Source organism: Populus euphratica, unplaced genomic scaffold (genome assembly GCF_000495115.2).
Source record: "Populus euphratica unplaced genomic scaffold, PopEup_1.0 scaffold104.1, whole genome shotgun sequence".
Classification (NCBI taxonomy): domain Eukaryota; kingdom Viridiplantae; phylum Streptophyta; class Magnoliopsida; order Malpighiales; family Salicaceae; genus Populus; species Populus euphratica.
The window spans coordinates 79,062-106,040 of NW_011499915.1; the positions used below are offsets into that span (position 1 = coordinate 79,062).

General features: G+C 33.6%; 3 protein-coding genes across 9 annotated transcripts; 1 reads left to right on the forward strand and 2 right to left on the reverse strand.

Annotated features, from left to right (window-relative positions):
- Positions 1-7,491: 7,491 nt before the first annotated feature.
- LOC105134457 (bromo adjacent homology domain-containing 1 protein-like) lies at positions 7,492-10,793 on the forward strand. 6 transcript variants are annotated; one of them, XR_843995.1, is made up of 6 exons: positions 7,492-7,823; positions 7,925-8,270; positions 8,441-8,509; positions 9,460-9,592; positions 10,269-10,339; positions 10,416-10,793. XR_843995.1 is itself a non-coding variant. In XM_011038863.1 (6 exons), exons 1-5 carry the CDS (start codon positions 7,751-7,753, stop codon positions 10,284-10,286), a joined length of 639 nt encoding a protein of 212 aa, XP_011037165.1. In that variant the 5' UTR covers positions 7,492-7,750; the 3' UTR covers positions 10,287-10,326; positions 10,416-10,793. The 6 variants fall into 6 exon arrangements, 5 of the variants coding, with proteins under 5 accessions (XP_011037165.1, XP_011037169.1, XP_011037167.1 ...); XM_011038863.1 differs by having other exon boundaries at positions 10,269-10,326; XM_011038862.1 differs by lacking the exon at positions 10,269-10,339 and having other exon boundaries at positions 7,493-7,823.
- Positions 10,794-11,181: 388 nt separating this feature from the next.
- On the reverse strand, positions 11,182-16,990 carry LOC105134459 (WD repeat-containing protein 13-like). Of its 2 annotated transcripts, XM_011038869.1 has the most exons (12): positions 16,470-16,989; positions 15,564-15,667; positions 15,186-15,255; positions 14,469-14,616; positions 14,223-14,360; positions 13,360-13,499; positions 13,149-13,196; positions 12,723-12,833; positions 12,447-12,628; positions 12,246-12,367; positions 11,642-11,718; positions 11,182-11,549 (listed from the first exon to the last, which is right to left on the reverse strand). In XM_011038869.1, the coding sequence occupies exons 1-12, from the start codon at positions 16,743-16,745 to the stop codon at positions 11,421-11,423; spliced, it is 1,545 nt and encodes a 514-aa protein (XP_011037171.1). In that variant the 5' UTR covers positions 16,746-16,989; the 3' UTR covers positions 11,182-11,420. The 2 variants fall into 2 exon arrangements, with proteins under 2 accessions (XP_011037171.1, XP_011037172.1); XM_011038870.1 differs by lacking the exon at positions 12,723-12,833 and having other exon boundaries at positions 16,470-16,990.
- A 2,284-nt stretch (positions 16,991-19,274) lies between these two features.
- On the reverse strand, positions 19,275-23,180 carry LOC105134460 (purple acid phosphatase 2-like). Its single transcript, XM_011038871.1, has 8 exons — positions 22,650-23,180; positions 22,142-22,339; positions 21,822-21,933; positions 21,426-21,655; positions 20,770-20,908; positions 20,237-20,457; positions 19,781-19,902; positions 19,275-19,683 (listed from the first exon to the last, which is right to left on the reverse strand). Exons 1-8 carry the CDS (start codon positions 22,830-22,832, stop codon positions 19,485-19,487), a joined length of 1,404 nt encoding a protein of 467 aa, XP_011037173.1. The 5' UTR covers positions 22,833-23,180; the 3' UTR covers positions 19,275-19,484.
- Between the last annotated feature and the right edge of the window lie 3,799 nt (positions 23,181-26,979).

Consider the following 26,979-nt stretch of genomic DNA (forward strand, 5'->3'; position numbering starts at 1 on the left):
CTAGCCAACCAAGCAGACACTTTGTTAGCCTGCCTGCTGATGTTCTAAGAAGTGATCCAGGAGAGATACAGAAGGTTAGACTGTCGACTATTTTGATTAATCTCCCAGACCATTGCACAATCTTGATGGATCACCCTAACTGCTGCAAGGGATTCTGATTTCACCAAAAGACGAGTACAATTATAAGTTGCTGTTATATTGATTGCTTCGCGAATTGCAACAAATTCTTTTGAATCTCTTATAGCTTGATGTCTCTCAATATGAATGAGTGTATGTTTGACATCATGTTTCAAAAAATATATAAAAATAATATTTTTTAAGATTTTCTTTCATATCAGGATATTAAAACATTTAAAAACACTTTAAAAATCTTTAATTTAATGCCTTTTCCAGTAAAAAAAATGCAAACACACTTTAAAAAACTTATTATAAGGAAAAAATGAACAGCGCCAGAATAGACTGAAAAAATGGAGGACTCCTCCATTCGACCTTTTCCCGTATTGCTTTCTTGTTCTGTAGTTGCCTTTTATTTTTCAAGATACGGACGGCAACAAGCTCGATTCATGAGGATTACTTGATAATAAATTATTAAAGCAGAAAAATTCATTTGATAATTTAACTAAAAAGAAGTAAGGTTTCTATATAAAAAGTTTTTGGTTGAAATCAGTGTTCAAAAAATAAATTAAATGAGGTGCAGTATACGTAATGAGATAGTAGTACATAATCAGACCCACGGGCGGGTTAATGATAATCCAATTATTTTTAATCAATGAATTTTTTATTAAATCAAAGTTAGTTAGCAAATCCGCTGCTGCATTTGTCTCCTTATATGTGTGTTGCACTTTACTTCCCACACCCCAGCAACCAGCAAAACCAGCAAGGAGTCCTTTAGCTCTACAAATCAAAACTAAATTGGCTTTAACTTTGTTATTATGCTTAATTATCAAGTTTACTACTAGAATAGATTCCAAATAACCAAACAAGTTTCAATCGTGTGATTACTTCCCACAACTCTAATGGGGATTTACTCTGTGCAAACCAGTGATATTTATGGTTATTGTTCATTGAAGACTTAACACATCGATATATAATATTTAATGTGATTTGATAAATTGTTTATATCTACAGGAGAAGCTATTATTATTACAGATAAAGAAAGAATACTATATAAATATATGAAAGAGAAAGATTACATTCACTCTACTCAATTCTCATCTCTCACACATTGCTGCACATGGCAGTAAAGCTATTATTCTTGACAGCTAATCTTCTTTCTTTTTTGTTTTTTTTTTTTATTGCACTCTCTCCTACTCTACTCAATCTTGTTGCTCTTTCTTGATGTCTATTTATGGGCAAGAATTATGCCCCCAGCTCGAGCTCATCGTTAACAATGGTGGTTGATTGCAAACTTTGATATTTCAGATGGGCTATTGCATTTGTCAATGAACGACGCCGTCCATTAATAATTGTTGCACATTAATAGCAACAAATCCAACAAACTCTATTTTAACTGAAGAGAAAATCAATTGCTATACATTTAATAATTGCCTTCAAAGAATTAGGATTTACTCTGTTTATCTCCCTAAATGTTCCGAACCTTATGAGCATTGGATTCACTTGCCTCAGTAAACAACAACATATTATCTATACAAATAAATGAAAAATACTAGGAAGTAAGCAATGTATCAACAACATAATTAAATTCATTATGTTATCAGAAAGTCCTGCAAGAATCAATGTTTCTTGTACGAAGTCCAATCTTAGTTTATCATAAGCCTTTTCCAAATCGACTTTAATGGCCAACACATCTTTTCTGCCTTGCATGTTCTGCATAACATGTGCCACCTCTTGAATGAATACAGTGTTGTTTATAATCTATCTTTCAAGAACAAAACTTCTTTAAGTATCAGGGACTTGAGATGATTTACTAATTTTTTTTTTTAAATCTTGTAACTAACATTGCATAACTAGTTGACCTAAACTGATTATCAATAAAATCTTATAACTAACATTGCATAACCAGTTGACCTAAACTGATTATCAATATGTAGTGTAAAGACAAACATGCATCTTATGATCATATTATCAGCAATTACAACAAATGAAATGCAAACCTTTATACATAATATGATGGGTTCTCCCACGTCGATAACAATAGCATTGTAAGGCCCACTTATAACTAAAACCTCCTCTCGTTCCACTTGTATCCTTCTATACATCTATGTTGCCTTTCTTTATATCTTGTTATATTGTATTTGTCTTAATCTTCTTGTTTGATTTGGCTAGAAAATTTGCTTCCTTGGCATTTATCACCTCATTTTCTCTAGAGAGTATCATTTTTTTCACTTGCATTTTTACATCTAGATTTGAAACTAACTAAAATAGAAGAAGATTTGTAAATATAGAAAATTAAATGGGCTTACATGTTATTTTAAGAATATTAAAGAAGTATAAAAGAAAAAATTTATATAGAAACTAAAGATGTAAAACCCAAATTTAAAATATTAAAAGAAACTAAAAGGGGTGGTGGTTTTACTGTGTATTATTTAATATTCACCCTTTCATAAATCATTATAGATTGGAACAATGATTTCTTCTTAATTTTTCAATTTGATCCTTAATTTCTTGTTCTACACAATTAAACCCTTCTAGACCCAAATTAATAGTCAATTAGTTTCTTTTTGTAAAAAGAGGGTGAAATTGAAAAATAAATGACCAAAGTAAAAAAAACATGAGCAAAATAGGTGGCAGATTCGAATTTCATCCAAAAAATTTAGTTTAGTCCCTCATCTTTTTAACTTAATAGGTGAAACCCTTTAGGTTTTTAGAAATTTCTGTGTAGAGAGAGAAAACTCATCATTGACACCTATTCCAATCACCAAGATTAAAAAATCATGGAAAGTGTATAATTACAATTCTAGAAAATGAAAAATAGAGTTTTGAGCTTTCTAAAGTCATGGCCAAGAAAGGAAAAGAGGTGGGGAAAACTTTGACTGGTTAGTATTCAAAACTCATTTTATTACCTGTTAAGGAGCTACAAACTCATTTAAATAAGTTTGAATGAAAATAAATAAATTTAATGAATAATTTTTGAATTTTTAAATTAGAGTTCTTGGAAGATAATTTGGAGAAAATGTGAAATTGTTATAGTTTGATGTAATTGTGATAGAATATGTTGTAAATTAATGAATAATTAAAGAATAAAGATGAGTGTTTTTTTAGGGAGGAGGGGTCGATCACATGAGGAAAAAAAGAGGAATTTGTGGGAGCTAAAACCAATGTATTTTTTTTTTTTATCTATTTGTGTTTTGTATGTGTTGATGTACTTATATTGATTTGAATTGGATTTAAATTAATCTATCTAAATATGATAAAAAAAATTCCTACTTTAGCTTAAAATCTCATTAAAAGAAGGAAGAGAATTATTTGAAATTTATGATTTAAATTATGTTAAAATTAATGCATGAATGTGGCTTGAATGACCAAATTGAAATATATTTGAAATTAAGGTATAAAAGCGCAAAGTAAAAGAGTTAGATAAAATTTATGAAAGTTATGAAATACCAATGAGTATTAAACATAAGCAAATATGACTACTAATGTTAGAGGAAACTAAATGTATTTTGAATACAATCATAAAGTTCATATAACAATATTTAGTCAAGAATTTATTTTGAAATTTTATGAATGAGTATCAAGAGATAAGAAAGAGTAAATAAAATCATTGACTTAAAATGAAATTGTGAGAAATAAACTCTTGATGGTGAGATGATTTAATTTAGAAAATATCAACCTGCCATTAGGTGTAGAGGTTAATGTCAACTTGTCATTATGTATTAAAATTAATGTTGACTTGCCATTAAAATGAAGGTCAATACTAACTTTCCATTAGGTATAGAGATTAAAGAATAGAACCTGCTATTATATACGGAGGTTTTGTGTAATTTAAATTATAGAATGAAATTACCATTGAAAAGGAGATTAAGCAATATATATAGTTCTAATTATATGATGTATAAAAAAAAACTAGTTTGTGAAGGAAAAAAAACTTAATGATATGATTTAATGCATGAAGATATGAATTATTGAAAATATGAAATGAACTAGAAAAAAGAGAGGCAATGTCAACTGGTTATGCCATGATATAAATTAAATGCTTGTGTTAGTTCATTAATTTATTATAAATAAAGTGTTGCTCTCTAATGATTGAAATGTAATTTAACATGCATGATCCTTTTATATAGTCGGATCATCTTGGTCTATCTTCTAGGTTGTTAGTTTTATATAGTTAAGATAATATTTTGTTATATTATCAAACTATATAAAAAACTATCTTTTTAGTTTTGTATCTATTAAAATGTATTGTTTAATTAAAGTTCTAAACTTATTTCCTTTTTGTTTGTAAAAATATATAAATAACATGTATAAGTTCATGTTCTAAATTTCATAGTTGATGATCTTTGGTTGTAATTTAAATTAAATTACATAGATATATTTGCATTGTATTAAATTGTTATGTGAATTGGATGAAAGAAAAAGTGCAATGAATGATGTTGATACAAACATGTCTGAGGTTGCGAAGACTTTGTTATATTAATTGTTGACTGTTGAGTGTTCATTACAAATATCAATAATGATGTATGGATAATGATAAACAAAATAAACAAACAAAGAAGATTATATCAAGATTTTGGTAGAAACGAGAAATTCTGAAAAGGTGATTATATATATAATGTAAAAGGAAAATACCTTTATCTACCATGAAAATACAAAATTAATCTAACATTGGTATGATTAAAACATGGATTGTTATAAAAAAAATGTTTAATATTTAGTGTTAATGGGTTTCACTAGACGAGAAGAATCTTGTGGTGGTTGTTTTAAGCTTTAATATAATCTAAAAAATTAGATTTAAGTCAAGGATGAGATACTATATTTATTTTAATTTTGTAATTTAGATCGTTTTGTGGGTTTACTAGGTTGATATATTGATTTCTTGATGTTTTTAGGGTGTTTATAAGATGCATTTAGGATGAAATAAGTTGAAAATGAGTTTTTTAGCCTTGATTTTCTAGTCACCACAATGATGGCTGGAATCTTAGCTGATAGATGATATGTCGTCTACCCCAATAACCAACGTGTTAGCTGCGTATCTTTTCTTTTTTTTTAAAAAAAAAAGATGAGGGTGGATAATAGGTCATATGTCCTTTTAAATAAATAAATAAAATATCTAGGTGCATGGCCGTGAGTTTGAAGTCCCACATATCTGGGCTTTTACTTTCAAAGGTCAAGGCACTAGCCCATTGGGTTGTGTTGTTGGGCACCTTTTTAGCTTTTTTTTTTAAATATATTTAAGTTAAATATAAATTTATATAATAAATATTGAACTCGATTAAGTCTATGCCTTGAATAACAACTTTAACGGTTTAAGCCATATCACCCGAGCTATTTTCTCTCTCTTCTTTTTATGCATTTTTTTTGTCCCTTAATTTTTTTAAATATACAATTTCTCTCTTTGTCTTTGCTATCTTAGTTTCACATGTTTTTTCTCTTTAAAAAAATATTTTATACAAAAACAATTGACAAAAACTTTATTGTCATATAAATCTATCAAATCAAAAATAATTTATGAGATAAAAAAATTATCTAATTTGATGACATACATGACTTGTGTTGCAAGTTTGGTTGGTTCACTCGTATTCACATGGTGTTTTTTAATTAATTTTTGTTTTTATTTTTATTTTTATCCTTAAATATTGACTTAATTAAAAAATTAGTTTCCAGTCTTGCATGTTAACTTGGATTAATTTAAATAGATTTAATATTTTTTTTATCTTAATATTAGATAAAAATATCATTTACTATATAATTAGTTTTAAATTCATCAATAAAATCTATTTTTTTAAAATGTGTTAACAATACTTAGATTTTTTTTGTACTTCAAAAAATAATTTGCTCAAACTTAAAGCTTAGTGAAAGACAATTGGATTAATTAAAATATTTTATAAATGAACATGCTGACATATTTTTTCTAGTGATGCACTAATAACTTTATTATCTTGATATTGCATGAACAATATTTTTTAAATAAAAAATTTGAAGATTAATTAATTAGTAATTTATGTAAAATATTATGTTGTAGAAAGATTAATGAAAATAAAGATGAAAAAATAAAATAATTTTTTTATATAAAAAACCAAATAAATTAGACTAAAGTACAAAAAACATAATCAGATTTAATAATAAGTAATATAAAATTGTATTTCAAATAGCGTTTCATAAAAATTTAAAAAATATTTTTATTTAAAATTATTTTTAAATATTTTTAGATTATTTTAATATGCTGATATCAAAAATAATTTTTTAAAAATAAAAAAAATTATTTTTATATATTTCTGAGCAAAAAATACTTTGAAAAATGACTATTATTATATTTTTAAATACTCTATAAGTATATTAAATCTAACAATATTAAAAATAAAAAAAATTAGTGTAAATAATATAAAAAACTGAAGAGACTCTCAAAATAATAGGAAAAAAAAATTTAAATATGATTAGCTTATATCTTACCCACCCATGCTTGACATTGAATATGAAAAAATGTCCACATGTGAATGTAAAAGAAAATATTCCCAAAGTGATTCTCGAAAATATTTAAGTGTCATTACCATTTATTGAGACTTATAGAATCTTAAAGCATAATTCTAAGACAACTAACTACAACTAACTAACTAGATGTTTGGTCGTTACAAAGTTCAAACCGCAAGATGCACATGTCGTTGAGTCGAGAGACAAATACTTTCAGAACGATGACATGGCAATACCAAGGACACCGACCTGAAGTTCCTGAACCGGAAGTGGGAAATTAACAGTGAAACGGCAGCACCTGAATTCTGAGATGGCAGTACCAGAGACAACCGTCACAACACATGCCTTTTATTTTGCCTCTTGCCGGTTGCTGGGCAAAAATATCCTGAAACTCCTCCGCACTTCCATGATGTGAACTCAACCTTTATCTCTCGAACAGCGGAACGACAGCTGGCCGCGTGTTCTCAAGATTTTTTTTATTTTTTTTTAATTCTTTAGATTTATTTATATTAAAAATAAAATTTTAAAAATATGAAATATTATTTAAATATATTTTTAATAAAAAATTAAAAAATAATTATGAAAACATTTTTAATATGGATTTTTACTCAACCCTCATTTTAATAAAAAATTTAAAAAATTAAAATATTATAAACTGCACCAAACTGTATTTTTTATTTTAAATAAATTAGAAAAAAATATATTAAATTATTTTTTTAATAAATAAAGGAGTTATTTGAGAAAACATTTAAAAAAGAGCTTTTTAAAAATTTGATTTTTTTAATTTTTTATTGTTTTGTTATATTAATATAAAAAATATTTTTAAAAAATAAAAAATTTATTATTTTTATATATATTTTTTAAAAAAAAACCTTTAACTAACACAGTAACAAACACCCTATTAGTAGACGAAACACTGAACTGGTTCAGGTTTTCATAGAAAAATTCTTTGCAAACCAGCTAACTTTCCAACAGCCTAACCTTGTAGAATTATTTCACAGCAAATTAAATAAAATATAATTTTTTTAGTACTACATGTACAACCTTAACATAAAATAATAATAACAGTGATGACACCATTGGTGCTGATTTATCTTCTCTCTGCCACAATCTCTTTCTTGTCTTTGTGCATGACCTTGTTTGTTTACACGCTACTACTTCCATGGCTAGAGCTAAAGCACAAAGACGCACTCTTGACTCTTACACTGTTAAACCCATCAACAAAACCGTTAAACGTAAGTCCTTCACCTTCACTGCTCAACCCACCTTTTTTCTTCTCCAATTTATATCATCTCTATTAACTAAAAAATGAAAATGAAATTCTTTCGTTTTGTAGCTGGAGATTGCGTCTTGATGCGGCCAGCGGATCCGTCGAAGCCTTCTTACGTGGCAAAGATTGAGCGGATCGAGTCCGACGGTAGAGGGCCGAACGTGAGAGTACGGGTGCGGTGGTATTACCGGCCGGAGGAATCAATCGGTGGTCGCCGGCAGTTTCATGGCTCAAAGGAGGTTTTTCTATCCGATCATTATGATACTCAGAGTGCAGATACGATTGAAGGGAAGTGTATGGTTCATAGTTTCAAGAATTACACGAAGCTTGATGCTGTTGGAAATGATGATTTCTTTTGTCGTTTTGAGTATAATTCGTCTACTGGTGCTTTTGATCCTGATAGAGTTGCCGTGTATGTCTCGAATTTCCCCTTTTTTAATGCGATTTTGATGGTTTAATTCAGTGGCGATATTTATGCTATTAATTCGGGAATCTTATCTTAATTGTGGTTTGATGGATTTTAACTTGATATTTTTAATTTAGGATTAGAATAGTGTAAAAGGCTTTTCGTAATTGTGGCAGGTATTGCAAATGTGAGATGCCTTACAATCCTGATGACTTGATGGTTCAATGTGAAGGCTGCATTGACTGGTAAGCTGTGTTTTTTAGATTATTTAAATTGTTTTGAAGCCCTTTTCCGACTTCTAGTTCAGGTTTTGTGGATGGGTTTTTATTCTGTGATGCTGTTTGGATTTTGCTAGGTGAGATCTTTCAATTCCATTACTACTTCGGTGCCTGTAGGTTTTAGCTTGTTAGAAAGCTGTAGCTGCTTGCTATCCAAATGTCAATGGGACTGTACTTTGATTTTCCTTTCTGCGAGAAAGGATCTAATTCGATTTATAACACCATATTTCCAGTTATCAGTTGCTTTGTCATACTTCTTTCAAAGTTCAAACTGAGGGGAATAGGCATTACATTTTATCTGCAAAGTCGCTCTGGGATTGTAATGGATGACAATTGAGATTGGATTACAGTAATATTTTCTACGGTTATTTTGAAGTTGATTTGGCACGTGGCATATGAAGTAATTTAGATCTGTCTTGTTAAGCAATTACAGCCACTCTGTGATTCTCTAAGATATGTCCAGCAGGAGCAATGGGCAGGACAGATAAGTTGTTCTCTACTTGCAACTGAAAATGGGAGTAACTGATATGTTAAAAAGAATGGGAAAAGGTCATCATGAAAAGAAAGAAGAATGCTTGCACCATGTCTTCTGTTTGCATGCTTTCTTCCCTTTTCTTTTCCAAACTTCCTCTAGCATGTGATTGGAGGGACATGCCTCGATCGTGAGGTTTGTTATTAACCTTCACTTTTAAGGAGCTTCTTATATTGAGTTCTGAGGAGAAATACGTGTCCCTAGTTCAGAAGGAGTGCACGACTAGGGTATAGAGACTTATGTTTCACATGCCTTTTCGTATGTGGATGTCTGTGCATTTTAATGGGATGTTTTTACCAAACAACTGTTTTAGTGCAGACATATCCGATTTATGCAAATACAATGGGAAAACAATGCATCTTCAGCATACTACTTTTTGATTCAGGTTTCATCCTGCTTGTATAGAAATGTCTGCAGAGGAAGCTAAAAGACTTGATCATTTCTTCTGTGAAAACTGCTCATCTGAAGGCCAGAAGAAGCTGCAGAATTCCCACAATACCAGACAATCAGATGCAAAGGTATCCTCATCCACTGCAGTGTTGAGTGTGTTTTGAAGTCTTTACTGGTCATTCAAATGCCTGGTTTTCCCTGGACTGAATCTGGCATGCACATATTAATAATCTCATGGCATTTGTCATCCAAATTGTTTTTACTGGACTGAAGCTGACATGCACATCTGCCATTCTTCTTTTAAATGTTTCTTGTGTTTATAGATTTATAATTGCTTTGGCTTTTCATGGAATGCGGTGTATGGAGATTTTTGTACAATGAGTGCATAATGCTTAAAATGCACGAATAAACTTAATCCAACAATCACCTAACAACACATGCACATGTTCTGAGAGATAGAGAGGAGTGAGGCTGAGTCATGGAAAGGTATTCTCAACTCGTTATTGCCAAGGAACCTTTTTATGATATTATTGGATAAGAATGAACAGTGCAATCAAAACTCCCGTTGTCAATCTGATATAATTGCATCCTGGGATAAAAAATACAAAGCCTGTGGGGTTTTGCCAAGAGTTTAGGTATGATGGTGGATCTGGACATGTATGGGAAGTGGAGGAAGCGTGTGCCCATTAAGGCAAACAAGTCACTTGGCATGCCAAGAGCATTTTATTTAATTTCCTGACTCCCTTTGTGTGCTAATTAATTTGGAAGAGTGGGTCTCTCTCTTTCTTTGTTAATTTATGGCAGCTTGCTGTTGTCCTATGATAATGGGGATTCTGTGCTTCCAACAGAGAAAGGGATCCAGGTTGAAGTTGCATGTAAATGGCAGATAAACTCAAATACACCAAGTGTGAATTTACATATTGATATTTTTTTGCCACCGCATTCTTGCAGGCGGAAACAAAGAGGCGCCGGAGGTGATGAAGTAAATAAAATACAAATGCTGATGTACAATGATAGTAGAGGAACTGGAGCTCTGTTTTTAACCCTGGTTAGGCTTCAAGCAAACACGCAGGCAGATACATCTGCATCACAAGCTGTTGTATATCTGTGAGTGAGTTCATGGCAGAGGGAAACTGGCTTGAAAACCTTGTCATGTGTAGATATCCTTGATTTGGGGGTTAGTCACCCTGTCGAGGATGTGTTTGGTTGTTTGTAGGTTATGTGATCATGTACATGTTTTTCACTCTGGTTTCTTGTTTCTATAAACCAGGGCTGTGTATAATCCAAACTCGTTTAACTTGTAAATAGATACGCGTTTATGCCTCTCTACCTTGGTACACATAGGGAATCCACTGGTTAGAGCAAGTAGGAGCAGGCACTGCACAGAGGCCAGGGGAGGATCTTGCTAAGCTGCCACTGGATGGGAAGGAATCCTTTTCTCGAAAATGAAATTTGAAAAATGCTTTCATTTCTTTTTTTTCTCATGCCATCTCAGCAAGTGCCGATCACACCATGAAATGCAGGTAAATCCGTTTAATAAATCTAGTTGTTATGCAACGCAAGTAAACTGGGATGTTTTATAATTCAAATGACTTCCATGCCGATCACACCATGAAAACAGACTCTTCAATTAAAAGTCATCGGTGTCGTTTCAGTAGAGCTCCTAACAGCCTCCTGCGCTTGTTTGATCCTCTTGCTCGCTGAGCAAATGCTACTGTTTAATAGCAAGAATGATTCTGTTTCGTTTTCATTTAGGCTCTTCAATGCCATGTGCATGCTTGGTGGTTAGAGGATGAGTACAAAATTTAATACAAACAATGGAAGCTCAGTTTTCACATTCTGATACAAATGAATCACGAAAATATATGCTACAGATGGCTTAGCAGTTACCAAAGAATGATGCAACAATGCAAAGCTAAATTTCCTTGTTTATTCTTGGAGTGTGGGCGCGACTTGTTACCGCTTATATTTGTCTTGACCTGTCTTTTCTCTCTTCCATACAATAACGATGCCATACAGATCGGATGTAGCCAGCAAATTCTCCCCGTGGTTCCACGCAACATCACCGACTGGAAAGCGATGACCCTGCAGTCAGAAATGCACATCATGGTGAGAACATGGTGATGGTGGTGGTGAAGTTGTGAAACATCAAAAGCCAGTATGCAACAGAGATGGACCTGTAGCTTGTTGACGCATGTATGCTTTGGCCGAGTCAAATCATAGAAATAAACGTTTGAATCCTCACTTCCGGCAACTTCATGTTATAAAAAAAAAAAAAAAAAAAAAAAAAAAAAAAACCAAAACCATTTCAGTTGAGATAAAGCAGTCATTACTGTTCCCAAACTCAAGATTCTTTTCAAGGATACGTGAACACTCAATTCTAGACCAAAACCTCACAATTTTAACAGAATTTTTCATGCTTCACGGTCTACTCTCATCCCTTATTACATTCTCTCTAAGAAATGCACTGTAGGAAGATTCAGCGGTTCAAAACAAATGTTGCAGAAAATCTCTGGGGTTGTAAGAAAGTAGAAAAAAAGAGCACTGGGATTGCGGGATTGTTGCAGAAGAGCACATAAAAGTTGAGTGTGGAAGGTGACAACAGAGTTACTACTCAAGCATATGATGACCTACAAATACATCAAATTTTATTGACATGCAGATATACATGTGTATGCACAGTTGTTTTTGCATAAGCTTTTTAGTTGTATTCTAGGCTCACATGGACAAATGATAGCTGACCAAATATTAGAACCTTCATTGCAGTAATTAAATACAAACCTATATACTCTCCCTTTTCAAGGGAAAGCAAGGGGCAGAAAGAAGCCCGAATGCTATGTACTCGTGGAGCCAATTTGAGTGAGCAACGAAGAGTCAGATAACCTTTTATTTCCAAGGCAACACTGCAACACAAACATAACATCCTCTAAATCACTTCAAATTAGAAGACCTAACAGTGGAAGACATGTCAGATATACAAACCTATAGAACGACAAACTTCCATCTTGAGTACAGGTCAGCAACACAGGGCCTCCTGCTAGCAGAGAGAAACTCCGGTACTGAACAGTTGTTACTGGATATTTGCTCTTGCCACTACTTCGATAGCGATGAGACCGGGACAATGCACCTGTGTGTGAGTCCATGCTTGTGGAGTATACACATCCCTGCATGTATAGCTCGGTGAATAGCTATTCGAAAAGGTACTACAAAAAGTCATCCAATGGTGATGGTTATTTAATGCATTTACAGAAGAGTCACCTGTGCATCCCCGCAGAAAATGAGGTGACCAGTGTGATCATGGTCCATAGATGTAACCTTATCGTCCAACACCAATTTATTAATAATCCTGCCAGTGCTGAAATTGAATACCTGGTATATCAATGAAGAGGAACTACAAATCAAGTGGAATCAATCCAAGTGAAAACTATAGGCCAGGCCAGGGAAGGGCATGACCAAGTATGATCACATGTTTAGAGGTTCTCATTTTGAAATTGCATCAGTATGAAAGCTTGTATATAAGTTGGCAACCTCACAAACTGAGTGAGTAGGATTGTTTTACTTTAAATCATGAAATGTGGTAGAAGTTTTCTCAAATTCAAGCAATTATGCGAGAAAAATTTGGGTGGATACAGCTAGTCATATAAACGAGTTATGATGTTGCAGGGAAAGGAAAATAGTACTTACGGTAATTCCTCTGTTTGCATTGCCAACTGAGAGGAAGTTGTTGTTTACCTGCATGATGGAGACAAAAGAGGAAACGTTGGGTGGCCAATCAAGTCATGAAGAATGATTAGAATGTATTAAATATAAAAAATTTCCCATTCAGATGATCACATATATGCACATGCACAAATTATCAGGGGAGAGGGGGAGAGGAAGTTCAGTGCATACTTACAGGATGAAAACGAATACACAATTGTGAAGAGACTCCATATATTACTCGAATGCAAATTCCTTCTGATAACTCCCATACTCTCACAGTTTTATCCATGGATGCTGAAGCAATGTACTGATTATTGGACGAGAAGTCGAAGTCTGGCAGTACTTTTCTGACTTAGAAACGCGGCAATGATAGCAGAAAAATATAAACTTGCACTCAATCAATATAATTAGCAGCGTGCTTGGTGAGATTATATTGGATAAAGAAACTAAACATTTGCACTCCTCTCTCTGATGACTCCTCATAGAGCATGCATGTGCAGGAATAGTCATGCTTACAAAAGTATTAAAAGATAAACCAATGTTGTTAAACTAAAGAGATAGTGCATGGAGTGTTGAACTAAATAAAAACAAGATTCAGAGCCATCAGAACTTAATTCACAAAGACCTGGGAAAATGCAATAGCCAGAGACAAAATGAAGTTCGTATGGTTCTACAGTCCAATCATACACACAAATAAATTTACTAGGTAGGTTCCACTTAAATTGGTTTGTTCATTTTTGAATGATACATGAGATCATGCTTTCTTTTCCATTTCTAGTTGTTCACCTGTAAGATACCTGTCACTGATCTTCACTCGACCTATCACACCAATACCACAGGTTGCACAAGAGACTAGAATACAGTGTCACTCCAATACAAACAAAGGGCTTGTTGCTTAGGATTAGCAATTCCATGTGCGCCTCAATTGTCTAAATTATAATGAAATGTGAAATCATGTCTTTAATAATGGAAACATGCATGCAAACCCATACAAACAAATTGTTAGGGACCTGAAATATAAGAAAAGACCATAGAAACAATACCAGTCAATCAAACCTGTGACATCTTTAGAATGGCCCTCTAATTTTTTGATGACTGAAGGTGGGTCTGAGACTAAGCACACTGTCAAGGTTCCATCTGACGCCCCATATGCAAGTAATTCAGAACTCATGTGCCCAAACTTCAAAACAGTAACTGCACATAAGACCAAGGATGCTCAGTCTAAGAAGATAGATTAACCAATCAAAGTATAATATGACAAGAGAAATGAAAGAAGTCTATATCGGTAACATAAAGAAATACCAGCAGCTTTGCAATGATCAAAGATGCAATGCATTCCTACAAAAGAATATGCAGGTTCAGCCCCTCTGCGGCGTAGGGAATCATTATCACTTGCAGTTGAGCTGAAACTTGTTCTGTGAGTAGAAGGCAGGTTGGTACTTCGCAGGTCCTGAAAATGAAGTTCACACATGAAAAAAAAATTAATCAATGATGTGGTATTTTCAAAGTTATAATCAATAACTAAAAATCACAAGAAATTAAGTTGGTAGTTCCTGGCGTAGAATGGAAGCTAAAGTCCAATGAGAAGAGAAGAGGTGGTATGGGCAGATGAAGAGTAGTTAGTAGTTATACACATACATGGATATTTTGGGTTGTTTTTCCTTGTAAGTGAGAACAAAAGGCTTTAGCTCTATTTAATCATGTAACTTTTACTTTCTACTCAGGTAAAAATATTGTTTTCAGCAATTAAGTTTAAGGTTGATGAGTTAACATAAAAGTAAAACACATAACTTGTCAGATCATACTAATGTCAAATATCAAACATATTAGAAAAAGGAGGTAGTGGGGACAGGGGTGCCATGGCAGGTTCCTTGAATAAGTACATTACTTGTGAAAAAATATATTTTTAACTCTATGGAGCCTGTTAAGAGTTTATGACAGAATCACTAAATGCAGTCAGAGGTACAGATAGAACATTTTTAATTATCAAAAGAAAATCCACGAGAAACTGAAGCATACCCTGCTGGAAGTCCAACTGTCCACCTCGAACAAATGGGAAGGTGGAGTCATAGATTGAAGCCATCGCCCACTGATGCATCAACCAGTAAATCATCCTGATGTCAGAATTGTATAAAGAAATAGATTTAAAATAGAAGTCACAACTCACAAAGTGCATTTTTATATAAGTTCATGTTGATTCTCAATACAAAGTGAAAGAAAATAACATTAGCTCAGTTAGATACATAGAAATGTTCCTTGATGTAAGGGAAGTCAAATGTCAGATAGTTGCAAAAAATTTCTGAACCCCTGGTGCAAAGGTGTGTGAGTATAATTCAGTTAGTACAAGATGTCAATCAATATACACAACTAGCTGCACTCAAGTAAAGTATCAGCAACCTGTTTCCGGGAGTGCTTTGGTGGCTTGGCAAGCCATCCCAATTTATTGGCCTGCGAATGTAATTACGATAGCTTGCATACCCTTTTCCATTGCATCTCCAATCCTTCATAAAATGTATTCGCAATAAGAACTTGTAGAAGAAATGATTAGATTTCATTTGTGCAGTCCTGCTACTTGCTAGAAAAGTAACTTCAGTTTCATAGGTAATAAAATAAAAAACACTAGAATACTTGAAATATCTTCTCAATGAAAATGAAAAAACACAAAGAATAAGGCATCACAAAGAAAACCATGTAGCTACTTGTTAGACCATTCTCAAAGCGTCATTTGACAGGGTACCATTACTATACTATATCAACGTTGCTAGCCACTCGATTGAGGCTTAACAAAATCATCCCACAATGAAAGTAAATTCAAGATGTTGATTAAACTCGTCTCATGAATCATTGATACAAGATAGAGTTCCATGACAACAATTCATCTAGAAACAATCAGAAATTCATTGTTTTAGACTGCACAAGTCTTCCAAATTATTCCAAAGGCAAATAAGTTCAGTAAAGGCGCACACACGAATCTCTATTAGAAAAAAAAAAAAAAAAAAGAGTTATAATTTCTAACTTGACTTTTGTTCTAAATCTAATCCAATGAGCACCCTCATTAACCATTTTCTTTAAATAAAAAAAGGTTCCTCCAAGCTTGATCAGCAGAGAAGCTAATTTAATTACTAATTCTCTCCTAAACTAAGCTCCATCCAGCAACAATTTACAATCCAAGCCAGTAGATCTACCAATTACGCACTTACGAAACAAAATAATGTGGTTCGCATAATAATAAAAAAAAAACAAACGAGTAATAATAATAATAATAAGCTTCAAAACGACAAGAAGAGTAGAGAGAAAGCTTACAAGACGGCGGCGAACACCGGACTCGGCTTTCCTGTAGAGAAGGAGACGGCGAATGCCGATGTAATCAGGATCGGAATCCGAAGTAACAGGCTGAAGCAAACAGCTGAATAATTCTGGATCTACATTTTTCTTCTTATCCTTATTCTCTTCATCATTATTGTCATTATTATTCTCGTTTCTGTTAGATTCTGTTGAGCCGTTGTTTACCTTGTCGTTGCTGTTGTTATCTACTGGCTCCTCCACCTTCTCCGCCATTTTATTGAGACTCCGACGCATTCTTCATCACAGATCGTCGGGAGAATTAGCAGAAGTGATGGAAGTAGCAATTTTTTAATTTTTTATTTCTAATGTGGGGAGGGTTTTGATAAATGTTTGAAGGAGGAGCTGGAGGGAGAGAGGGAGAGAGTGCAGATTGATGGAAGGGAGGGGATGGCCGTTAATCGGTGATGGGTTGAACTTCACGCGACTCAAATAGAATGGATGAAGGGACTTTGTTACGAAATTTTATATCAAATAGCATACTAGTTTTACTCACTTTCGTAAAGTTCACTTACTTATCCGTAACAAAGCCTCTCCGTTTTCTCTATTTCTTTTTTATTTTCTACGAATCATCCATCGTTGCAAACATGGAAGTTAAAAAAACATTTTCTTGTTTTTTATTCGTTGGATCTGGATTAACATGGGGACCCAATCCTGATTTAAAAAAACTTAGATGACCAAATTAAGTTAATTTTTTAGCTTCGGTGGAGCTCTAAATGTCAATCAAATTATTTAAAACTCAACTAAACTAACTTGATATAATTTAATATAAAACCGAAGTTAAATCAATATATTGAGCCGAGCCAATGTTAACATAAATTGATTTGAAAATGGCTAGCGAGAATTCACAAGGAATGCTTGCAGTAGCTAATAGAGATCTAATTCGGTGAATAAAAAGAAAGGGTGTAATACTAGTAAATTGTAATTGGCAAACGATTACAAGCATAAGATTGACTTTGATTTGGAATTTTCAATTCATTTGATATCACAACCGTTATGGTTTAAAATATTTTTATTAAAATAATATATTTTTTATTTTTAAAAATTATTATTATATAAGTATATTAAAACTATCTAAAATTTAAAAAAAAAATTAAAACTTTTAAGAAATATGGTTTCTACAACATTCCTAAACACTAGTTCTAGATGAGATGGAAAAGTATAGATAAATTATTATGATGCACTTTACAATATATATAATTATAACAAAAGTTAAATAACATGAAAAAATTATTGTGGATCAATAAATTTTTTATTGTGAATTATATTTTTAATTTTTCATCTTTTCACGAGATGTTTCTTTAACTTTCTTTTTCTTTCTAGGTGAAAGGATGGCACCTGAATTATTAAGGAGACGCTTATGATGTTTCTTAATAGTCAAATTTGACCATTTGTTATCTTACTAAATGTGCAATCGTACCTTATTCCATATGATGTAACGTGTGTAGATAAATAATAGTTAGATTGTAGCACGTGATCAATTGTTTGTGTTTTTTCTTTTGCTCTCTTGACAACTAAATTATACAATAGTCCTTTTTGTTTGTTATTTGTCAAATCAAGTATGGCTACCAGACCCAAGTCGCTTGGATCTGATATGGTTTGCCAAAACCAAGTTGTTTGAATGTGGTATAGTTGCTAGTTCTAAGTCACTTCGGTCTAGACTCAAATGCTTAACAACCATATCAAATTTGTGCTGGGGTCAAATTAAAAATTTTCAAAAGCATGATTGGATTGCAAAAATAAACATTGTTTTATTTAAGTAGGATTTTTCATTCATATGTAGTAGAACTTAACTTCAAACTCCTTTTTGTTTGTATAACTTATTTTATAAATTTGTTATATTTGAAGAGAAAAGAATGGAAAAAAAAAATATTGACCATAACAGGCAAAACCTAAAAAAATATCAAATCCGCGCCTGGGTCTAGTAACCATACCAGATTCAAGCACTTTGAGTTTGGCACCCACGCTTGGGTCTAGTAATTATGCCAGGTCTAAGCACTCTATGTCTGGTAATCTTACTAAGCCCAAGCATCATGGATTTAGCAACCAACGTTTGACCCAAAATATCTTAGGTATAACAATCATATTTAATGTCAAACCCAGACATGTGAGTTAATATGTTTGGCAGACCTAAATTGCTTAGGTCCGGCAATCCCGTGCAAGTGTATTATGGACTAGAACACAATTCACTTTAAATTTGCATAATAAATTTTTTAAGCTCTAAAAACTTGAGATGAAGCTAATGTTATCTTTCCATAAAAAATCAAATTATCAAATTAAAATCTTAATTGTAGGGGTATTTCAATATTTTTTATAGGCTCATTAATCATTAAACGTTTCAATAAAAGTAGGGTAGTCTAACCACGATTATTTACTTAATAAAAATATTATTCTACCTTCAAGATTAACAAAGTTAAGATCTATTGTCCAATGTATTTTTTTTTTGACCTTTCACAAACTATTAAATAAGTTAAAATTTAATCTTGGAAAAGACAAAAAAAAAACTTTGCTTATAGAAATATTTTTGTTCTTTCACACTATTTTTTATATAATTTTCTATAATTATAAAGGATATTTTGATATTATTTTATTATTTTTAAATTCTAAAAATTACACTACATTTATATTTACTTGGATTTAATAAATAAACACGATCTAAATTACTTAAATGCTAAACTTAACTAATATAAATCTAACATGTTTTTGTATAGTATTGGCTTTTAATCCGGCATGATACTCAAATCCAAATTACTTAAAATGTTCACCTTAATATTTTTTTAAAAAAGTAATATTGAGAACAAGCCAAAATCCTATTACACGTTCATTTCGTGTATTTTGCCGTATGATCAGCAAAAAAATTTTTTTTGTCACAAACGCTGACCAACAAAGGGTCCTAGGGACGATTAATGATTGCGGTCCACTACTCTCTATGAGAATTTTATTACAGGAAATGAAAGGATCTCGAGAACTGATTGATCACGAATCGGAATTTGTTGAGTCATCGACAGGATGCCAGTATCTGTTGTAAAACCACATGGTGTCAGCTTCCACAGCATATCCATCTTGATTGCGGTGCCAGCCATAGTAAGCATGGGTTCTGTTCTTAATATCGAAAATGGCATGACCAAAACTGGCCTCGCGGTATGCTGAGTATTCTGGCTGTGGATTCGTCATGCTGCAAGATAATAGTAAGATCATGATATATTTAACATTGCAAGAGAACTTGGAGATGTATATCAGAGAAGGTTAGTTCATTTATTCAATGATCTTACTTGGTTGCCAGGCCTTCTATATTTCCTCCATCACCAATGGTAATGTAAACTGGGGCAGTTTGATCTCTTACCGGTACACACTGTCCGTTTACAATGTTGTATGCAATGTTGGATATGCGCTCCTGCAGAGACAATGCACCAATTGTTACCTTGACAAAGATTTCACATTCAAATCTAGTCTGGTAGTTCTTTCTGATTGCAAACAACCTCAAACTTCCCTTCAATTATCTGATAGTTCTGACAATCTCATCGAATTAGATAAGCCTAAAGGATTTGCATTTCATGTCATTCTGAAGCAAAAACAAAACTGAAGCCAAACAGAGGAATCTTTACAGAACTTTGGAGGTTTTTTAGAAAGTTAAAATAGACATCCCAAAAAGCGGAAAGAAAGCATTTCAAGAGAAACATGAACCTGATCACATGATTTATAACTTGTAAAGGATAAGGGACGCTTACAGATCTTTCATAGGCATGAACATGACCAGCAAACACAACATCAACTTTGTACTTAACAAACCATGGCTCGTACATTACTCTCATGGTCTCCCCTTCCATGTAATGATACTCGTAGCTATTATACCATGGAGAATGGACAAGAACAACCAACCATGGTGTCTCACTCCTGTTAACTTTTGGTAGCTCTTCTTCAAGCCATTGGTATTGAGGAGTATATTTGCCTTAAAACAAGATAGAAAACAGATGCAATTACGCAAAAGCAGGGATTATACTTGATTTTCCAAATAACTGAATGCAGGTGTCAAAATGAAGAGATTACAGGAGTTATGGTAAACAATTGCGCTAAATATGAGTAGCATACAGGTCATGATTTCCAAGGTCTTTTCCTAAGTAATATATGCACTCGACATTTATGTCTAACAAAAAATGGCCCGAACCAATGTTTGATGAAAATAAGTTGCACATACACTGATACACACACTCAGTCTTTCATTCATTCTATTTTACGACTATTGAAGAAGTAAAACCCTTACCATATGCCGAGTATGAAGACAACACAATGATGTATGCTGAAGCCCTCTTGATTGAGTACCAAAAAGGAGTGGTGCTTTGCGATGCTCTATAAGGGACATGGTAGCGGTGAGTATAAGGTTTAAAAGGTTTAGTTTCACCCTGCAACGACATTTCATTCTTTTGTTATGAATTTTCTTTTCAGCAGCTTCTGTGCATTTATCAAACATGCACATGGAAAACAATGGACTAAAACCATAAAACACAGCATAAAAAATCAAAAGCAGAGACACCAAGAGCAATTTACTTCCTAAATTCAATGTTAACAATTAAACTCGTAGCAAGCTGTGAATAGAAAATAGAAACCACATCGTATCTATAACAGTCAAGTTCAACAACGAAATTAAGGTAGTTGCAACGAAGTTAGTTGGCAAGCAAGACGATATATTGTCGGCACTAAGAAGTAGCCCTCAGAATGAAAATTAACATTTCCTGAGAAAACAAAGTTGAAAGGATATTGGAAGCCATGGATTATTCGAATGGTGTGAGATGAAGCATCTCTACCCATAAGAAAATAAGAATTACAGAAGATACCAGTTCCTGCTGGCCTTCACTTATTTCAGAGGAGTCGATGATATTATTTTTGATTAGGTGATAAACTATGGTAATAGATGCTTACGATATCTGGGGCGAAATCAATCTCATGGTTTCCTGTGGTCCATATCCAAGGCTGATAAGCAACACTTCTCTCTACAAACCTTCCCCATGTATCCCATCTCACATTATCATGATTTGGATAGTTGTCGGCATAAGAGAGGTCTCCAACAAACAAAACTGATTGCCCTTTTGCTGGGTTATTTTCATAGTGAGTAAGTGTTCTATTTGAATCATAAGTCTGACCAAGATCCCCTGCAAATAAAGTCCCAATAAGAGGACATCAGCGCATGTAACAACCTGAGCATCCTATCCACTGGAAAATCTTAACCATACACAAATAAAGGAGCAAACTGCAGGTATGCATGGACCACAATGCCCATGATATTAGCAAACAGAACCAATAGCAAGCCATACATACCTATGAGACCAAATGTATATGGGACATCAGGACCAACTGCAGGAGGAGTGACAAACCAGAACTGTCTTGTGGTGTTCCCAACCCCTACTACATAGTAATATTTGGTGTTGAACTGCCACAAGAAGTCAGATAACCAAATTAATCAAAATCATACTCTAATTTGAACAAAAAAGGTGAATATTTTCAAGTAAATATCCAGACTCCCAATTAACTTGATTGAGAAACTATCAGGTACCAATACAAAACAGAAGATAAACATGGGAGCTGTGAATGAAGCAAAATGAACATCAAATATAACATAAAATTTTGAAGAAATTCACCTCTAAGTTTCTGATGATGCAGTGATGAATGTAGCCAGAGGTGTAATTGTAGAATTTATAGGTGTAAGTTTTGCCTTCAGCCTCCTTTTTTTTGCTACTTTCACTCCAGTAAATCACTGTATTTGAACCTGATTCGTCAGCAGTCACCCATGACACTATCACCCCCTTCCCCACATGATCTCCTTGTGTTATATGAACCTGTATTTAAATCACCCACATATCAATAAATTAAGGAGAGTCCATCCACTGAGAAAATCAACAAAACTCTCAAGGAGACTCCCCAGAGTTCCAAGGACTAAAAAACTCTTAAAGTTTAGTTTTGCATTTAAAAAAAATTAAAAATTAGAACTTTCCCTTTCTTAAATGACAAACCCACCTAAATTACAAATATAAAAAAGAAAAGACAAAATTTTAATCAATACATAGACTACATGCTTCAATGATGAAAATAACAAGAAAAGGGCCAGTAAATAACAAGAGAAATAAAAAACATGAACAAAATACACACCTGTTGAGGAGCATTGTAGCCAGGAGGGACTTTAAAAACATCACTGTCAAGAGGCATGTCAATAGTTTTCTCCACTTTCCTAACGAAACTACTGGTTTTGCCTCCATAACACAACACAGCCGCATTGCAAACCAAAAACAATACAGCAAAAACAATGGATGATGAAGGAGGAGAAGAGCCCATCTTCTTCAGATTAGATCAGTTCAACACCAAATTCTTGTGCTTTCCACCTCCAACCCTTTTAACATGCATCCATATATAGATATGCTTGCCTGTTTTTAGATATACATAGGTGTGATCCTTACCTTACCATATACTAAGGGGGGTGTACTGGAACCTGTTATCTATATCATGTTTTGCTTAATAAGGTAGGTCAGCCTGTTATCTATACGTCTTGGCTTGAGCCCAAAAGGCATCAGGAGTAGAAATTTATGTGGCGATAGATAGATCCAAGAAATGCCATTTGAAAAATTGAAAAGGTTGTTATTTCAAGGAAAATTGAAAATATAACGGGACCCTGCAATCACGGACACGTCGTTTCATAATTATCCACATCTGTGAAGGAAATGGCCAAAAGGGTTCAACAAATTAACCCCATCTGAAATGATATTTTGAGTTTGATACCATTTTTCCTGTCAGAAAATATTAAACTGCTTCTAACAAGATAATAAATTGATTGATTTGAGGAGAATATTGTCATATCCAACTCAAGGACGGATCTGAAAAAAGGATTTGGGTTGCCGAATCAATCCGGATCTTTTTTTTTTGAAAAAAAAAAAAACAACAACGTTTGATTTTTTTTTTTTTTAGCGCTGACCTGATTTTATTTTTTAAAAGTTTTGAGTTTATCAACATCCATCTTCAACCTGGCTCAACACCCAATATGAGCTCACATGCATTATGTAAATCACATAGGGAGGAATCTTGATCGTCTGGGACTGAGAGTTATAATTATTATTATAATAATTCAACAAGAAGTTATAATTAAATGGATCTCCATGTGTTATTATGAGCAGGTGCTGATGATGTCCTTGTTTTTTCTTCTTTTTTTTGACACGACTGAGTATTTCGGTGTGCCTGTGGCTTAGCAACACCTGCAGTTGCTGAAAAGGAAGATGTATGGGGAGATTATATCACAAAATGACTGGATTTATTTATTTATTTTTGAACTCATAGTAACTTCTCTTTTAAAACCAAAAACAAAAATGCTTTGAGAAAGATAGTAACTATCCTTAGTGTACAGTCCTATTATTGCAAAAACAATAATAAATAAAAAATGGAAAAAATTGCATGTTCTTCTTCCTCCATTTTTTTATAAAGAAGTCCAGAAGGTGACTTATAATTACGAAGTCTGGGTTACAGAACCACGACACTACCTTGAAGCCATAGTTTTTAAACCCGGCCCGATGGCCGGCCCGGTTCAAGGCCCGGGTTCCGGGTTTTGACCGGGTCACCGAGTTTTGATCGGGTCGGCCGGGTCAATTTCTATTTTAAAAAAAATTCAAAACGACGTCGTTTTAGTAAAAAAAACAAAAGTCAACGGGTTGCAACCGGGTTTTTGCCCGGGTTTTGTCGGGTCGTCCGGGTTTCCGGGTCAACCGCCGGGTCGGCCGGGTCACGCCGGGTCATGGCTCACCTTATTTTTTCATCAACCCGGCCCGGTTCCAGCCCCAGGTCGGACGGGTCCCGGGTCAACCCGCCGGGCCGGGCCGGGTTTTAAAACTATGAGAGTCAATTCCGTCCCTAGCCATGAGAGTGAAATCTGAACTCCTACGATCATTACATGGCATTAAGGGTGTTGAAAAACAGGATTATATGTAATATTTATATTATTTAATTTCATCTAATTTGTCAAAATCAAATAATAAAAATATTATAAATGATAATAAATAAAAAAATAAAAAATAAATATTATAAATCTAGTGATAGGTCATAATTTTTTAAACCCGATTAACTCAACCTAACATGTATATCTTATTCTAACGTTCTAAATTTTTAATGTAATTATTATCTTTTTAATTGTTGTTTATGTTGTATTTATAGGGTTTTTTTTCCGATATAAAAATAGTCTTTAGTTCACCATCCATAAATTTATCATGACATTATAATAAGTCAATATCACATTGGTCAATAAAGACCCTTAGACTAAATCTCAAATACATGTAAAATTGGACGTTAAATGTTAATTGCATGTGCCAAGCATGCAGAGGAGAGAGCTTAGGAAGCTAGACATGAAAGGCAAATGTATGTGGCATGCATACACAAGAGAGTTTATGGTCATGTAAAGAATGAGAAGATTATGCTAGGATAGATTAGGTTATTTGCAGTTGTGAATTTTTTATCACTTTTATTTCAGTTTGTTATGATACTTTTATTTTGTTATAAATGCTTGGTGTTGCGTATATGTTATGTTATGTTTTTACGTGTGTTAATCTCAAATTGTTAGTTACCAGCTTTCCTTTTATTTTGGTTTCTCGTGCACGGGTTTGCTTATTTAAAGCAACCAAAAGTTATCAATAAAGACAATTAATTATTATCTAAACTTTGTGGTACTTTCTCACCTAAAGGAAACAATCCCTTATTAATTGAGTAATTACTAGGATCTATCATTAGTATTAAAGCTTGGTTATTATGGGAACCAATAAGGAACGAATTGAGCAGTTAGAGGATGGGCTACACCGAATGGAGTTAGGCATGGCTGACAAATTATGACAATTGAAAGAAACTCTTAACCAACTTTCTGATGCACTATTTGCAAACCAGGAGCCTCCATACCATGGCAACCAACATCATGAAGGCCATAATGACGAATGGCTTGTTGTCTCCGCCAAGATAGCACGGCTTGAATTTCCTAGATTTTTAAAAGATGATCCAACGGAGTAGTTTAATCGTGTGAACCAGTTTTTTAAATTCTAGAATACTCCTAAAACCTAAAAGGTCTCTCTAGCCTCCTACCACTTGCAAGGGGAGGCCAATCAGTGGTGGCAATGGATTTATAAGATGAGTGAAGAAGAGGGACGTGTTCTCTCATGGAAAAATTTTAAAGATGAACTCTAAGCTCGTTTTGGCCCTTTAGAATGCAAAGATTTTGATTGAACACTTTCAAAGATTAGGCAAGGTGGTTCACTGCGTGATTACCAATGGGAATTCAAGCGCTTAGGCAACTGAGTACATGGATGGACATAAAAAGCTCTTATGGGTACATATATGAGTGGCTTAAAAATTGACATTTCAGATAAGATATGCATGTTTAAGCCTCAAACCTTAAAAGAAGCCATCAGTTTAGCTCAAATAAAAGATGATCAACTTAACAGAAAAAAGAGGTTTATCAAACCTACACCACCCATAAGCACTAACCTATCCCCTCCTCTTATCAATCGAGTCATACCACCAGTCCCTGCCAAACTTGTTCAATGCTCACATGGGAGGAAATATAATAAAGGAGATCTCAAAACTTATTTTTAATTGCAATGATCATTTTACTATAGGGCATAAATATCGAGAGCCATGAATACTCATGTTGGAGGGTTACAATCGCAGCAACACTCTTTTATATGATAATGATACTGAGGAACAACCAGTTCAAGAGAATTATGAGGAAAATGCCAAACTAGAAATCACACTATATGCGATAACAGGATGGACCATACCCAAGACTATGCAAATAGCTACCATATTGGGTTCCTACGATGTCATCACACTCATTGACAGTGGGTCAACTCACAACTTCGTTAGTGAGAGGTTAGCCAACAGGCTGCGATTACTAGTGGTGCCAACCAAGACTTTCATGATTCAGGTAACTAATGAAAAGAAATTGAAGTGTCATGAGCATTTTGAAGAGGTAAGAGTGGACCTATAAAGCACTCGTTTTTCTTTAACTTTTTTATTCTTTTCCTCTTACAAGGTTAGATTTAGCCCTAGAAATTCAATGGCTGGAAATGCTACGTTCTATGGTTTACAACCGGAAACAGTTAACTAGGAAACTTTTTTAGAAGAACCAGATTAGATGGTTGTAAGGGACTGACAATGAAGCCATTCAAATTGCATTAATTAATTAATTATCCAAAAAGGCTCATCAAAACTATGCCATTTATGCAATATGCCTCCAAGTTAGTGCTGTAGAGCCACATAAAAAAATTCATCCTGACATAAAGAACATCTTGCACGAGTTCTTAGAATTATTAAAGGAGCTTATAGGTCTACCACCAATCAGAGAAGTGACACGACTAAAAGATTGATGTCTTCTCCCAAGTGCAGGAGTGTCGAAGTAATAAATAACCCGGAAAGACCGGGGTCGAACCACAGGGAGGTTAATTATACAAATTATAAA

What these genes read in the sequence shown, in the direction of transcription:
- LOC105134457 (XM_011038862.1), top strand. Translation starts at nt 7,751, where the DNA reads ATGGCTAGAGCTAAAGCACAAAGACGCACTCTTGACTCTTACACTGTT. An exon ending in GATCCTGATAGAGTTGCCGT is followed by an intron (nt 8,271 to 8,440) that starts GTATGTCTCGAA and finishes TAATTGTGGCAG; the next exon opens with GTATTGCAAATGTGAGATGC. An exon ending in CCAGACAATCAGATGCAAAG is followed by an intron (nt 9,593 to 10,415) that starts GTATCCTCATCC and finishes GCATTCTTGCAG; the next exon opens with GCGGAAACAAAGAGGCGCCG.
- LOC105134460 (XM_011038871.1), bottom strand. Translation starts at nt 22,832, where the DNA reads ATGGGCTCTTCTCCTCCTTCATCATCCATTGTTTTTGCTGTATTGTTT. An exon ending in TTCATGCCTATGAAAGATCT is followed by an intron (nt 19,903 to 20,236) that starts GTAAGCGTCCCT and finishes TTGTCTCTGCAG; the next exon opens with GAGCGCATATCCAACATTGC. An exon ending in ATAGAAGGCCTGGCAACCAA is followed by an intron (nt 19,684 to 19,780) that starts GTAAGATCATTG and finishes ATTATCTTGCAG; the next exon opens with CATGACGAATCCACAGCCAG.
- LOC105134459 (XM_011038869.1), bottom strand. Translation starts at nt 16,745, where the DNA reads ATGCGTCGGAGTCTCAATAAAATGGCGGAGAAGGTGGAGGAGCCAGTA. An exon ending in TGTGTATTCGTTTTCATCCT is followed by an intron (nt 13,197 to 13,359) that starts GTAAGTATGCAC and finishes TCCATCATGCAG; the next exon opens with GTAAACAACAACTTCCTCTC. An exon ending in TGAAAAGGGAGAGTATATAG is followed by an intron (nt 11,719 to 12,245) that starts GTTTGTATTTAA and finishes TATAACATGAAG; the next exon opens with TTGCCGGAAGTGAGGATTCA.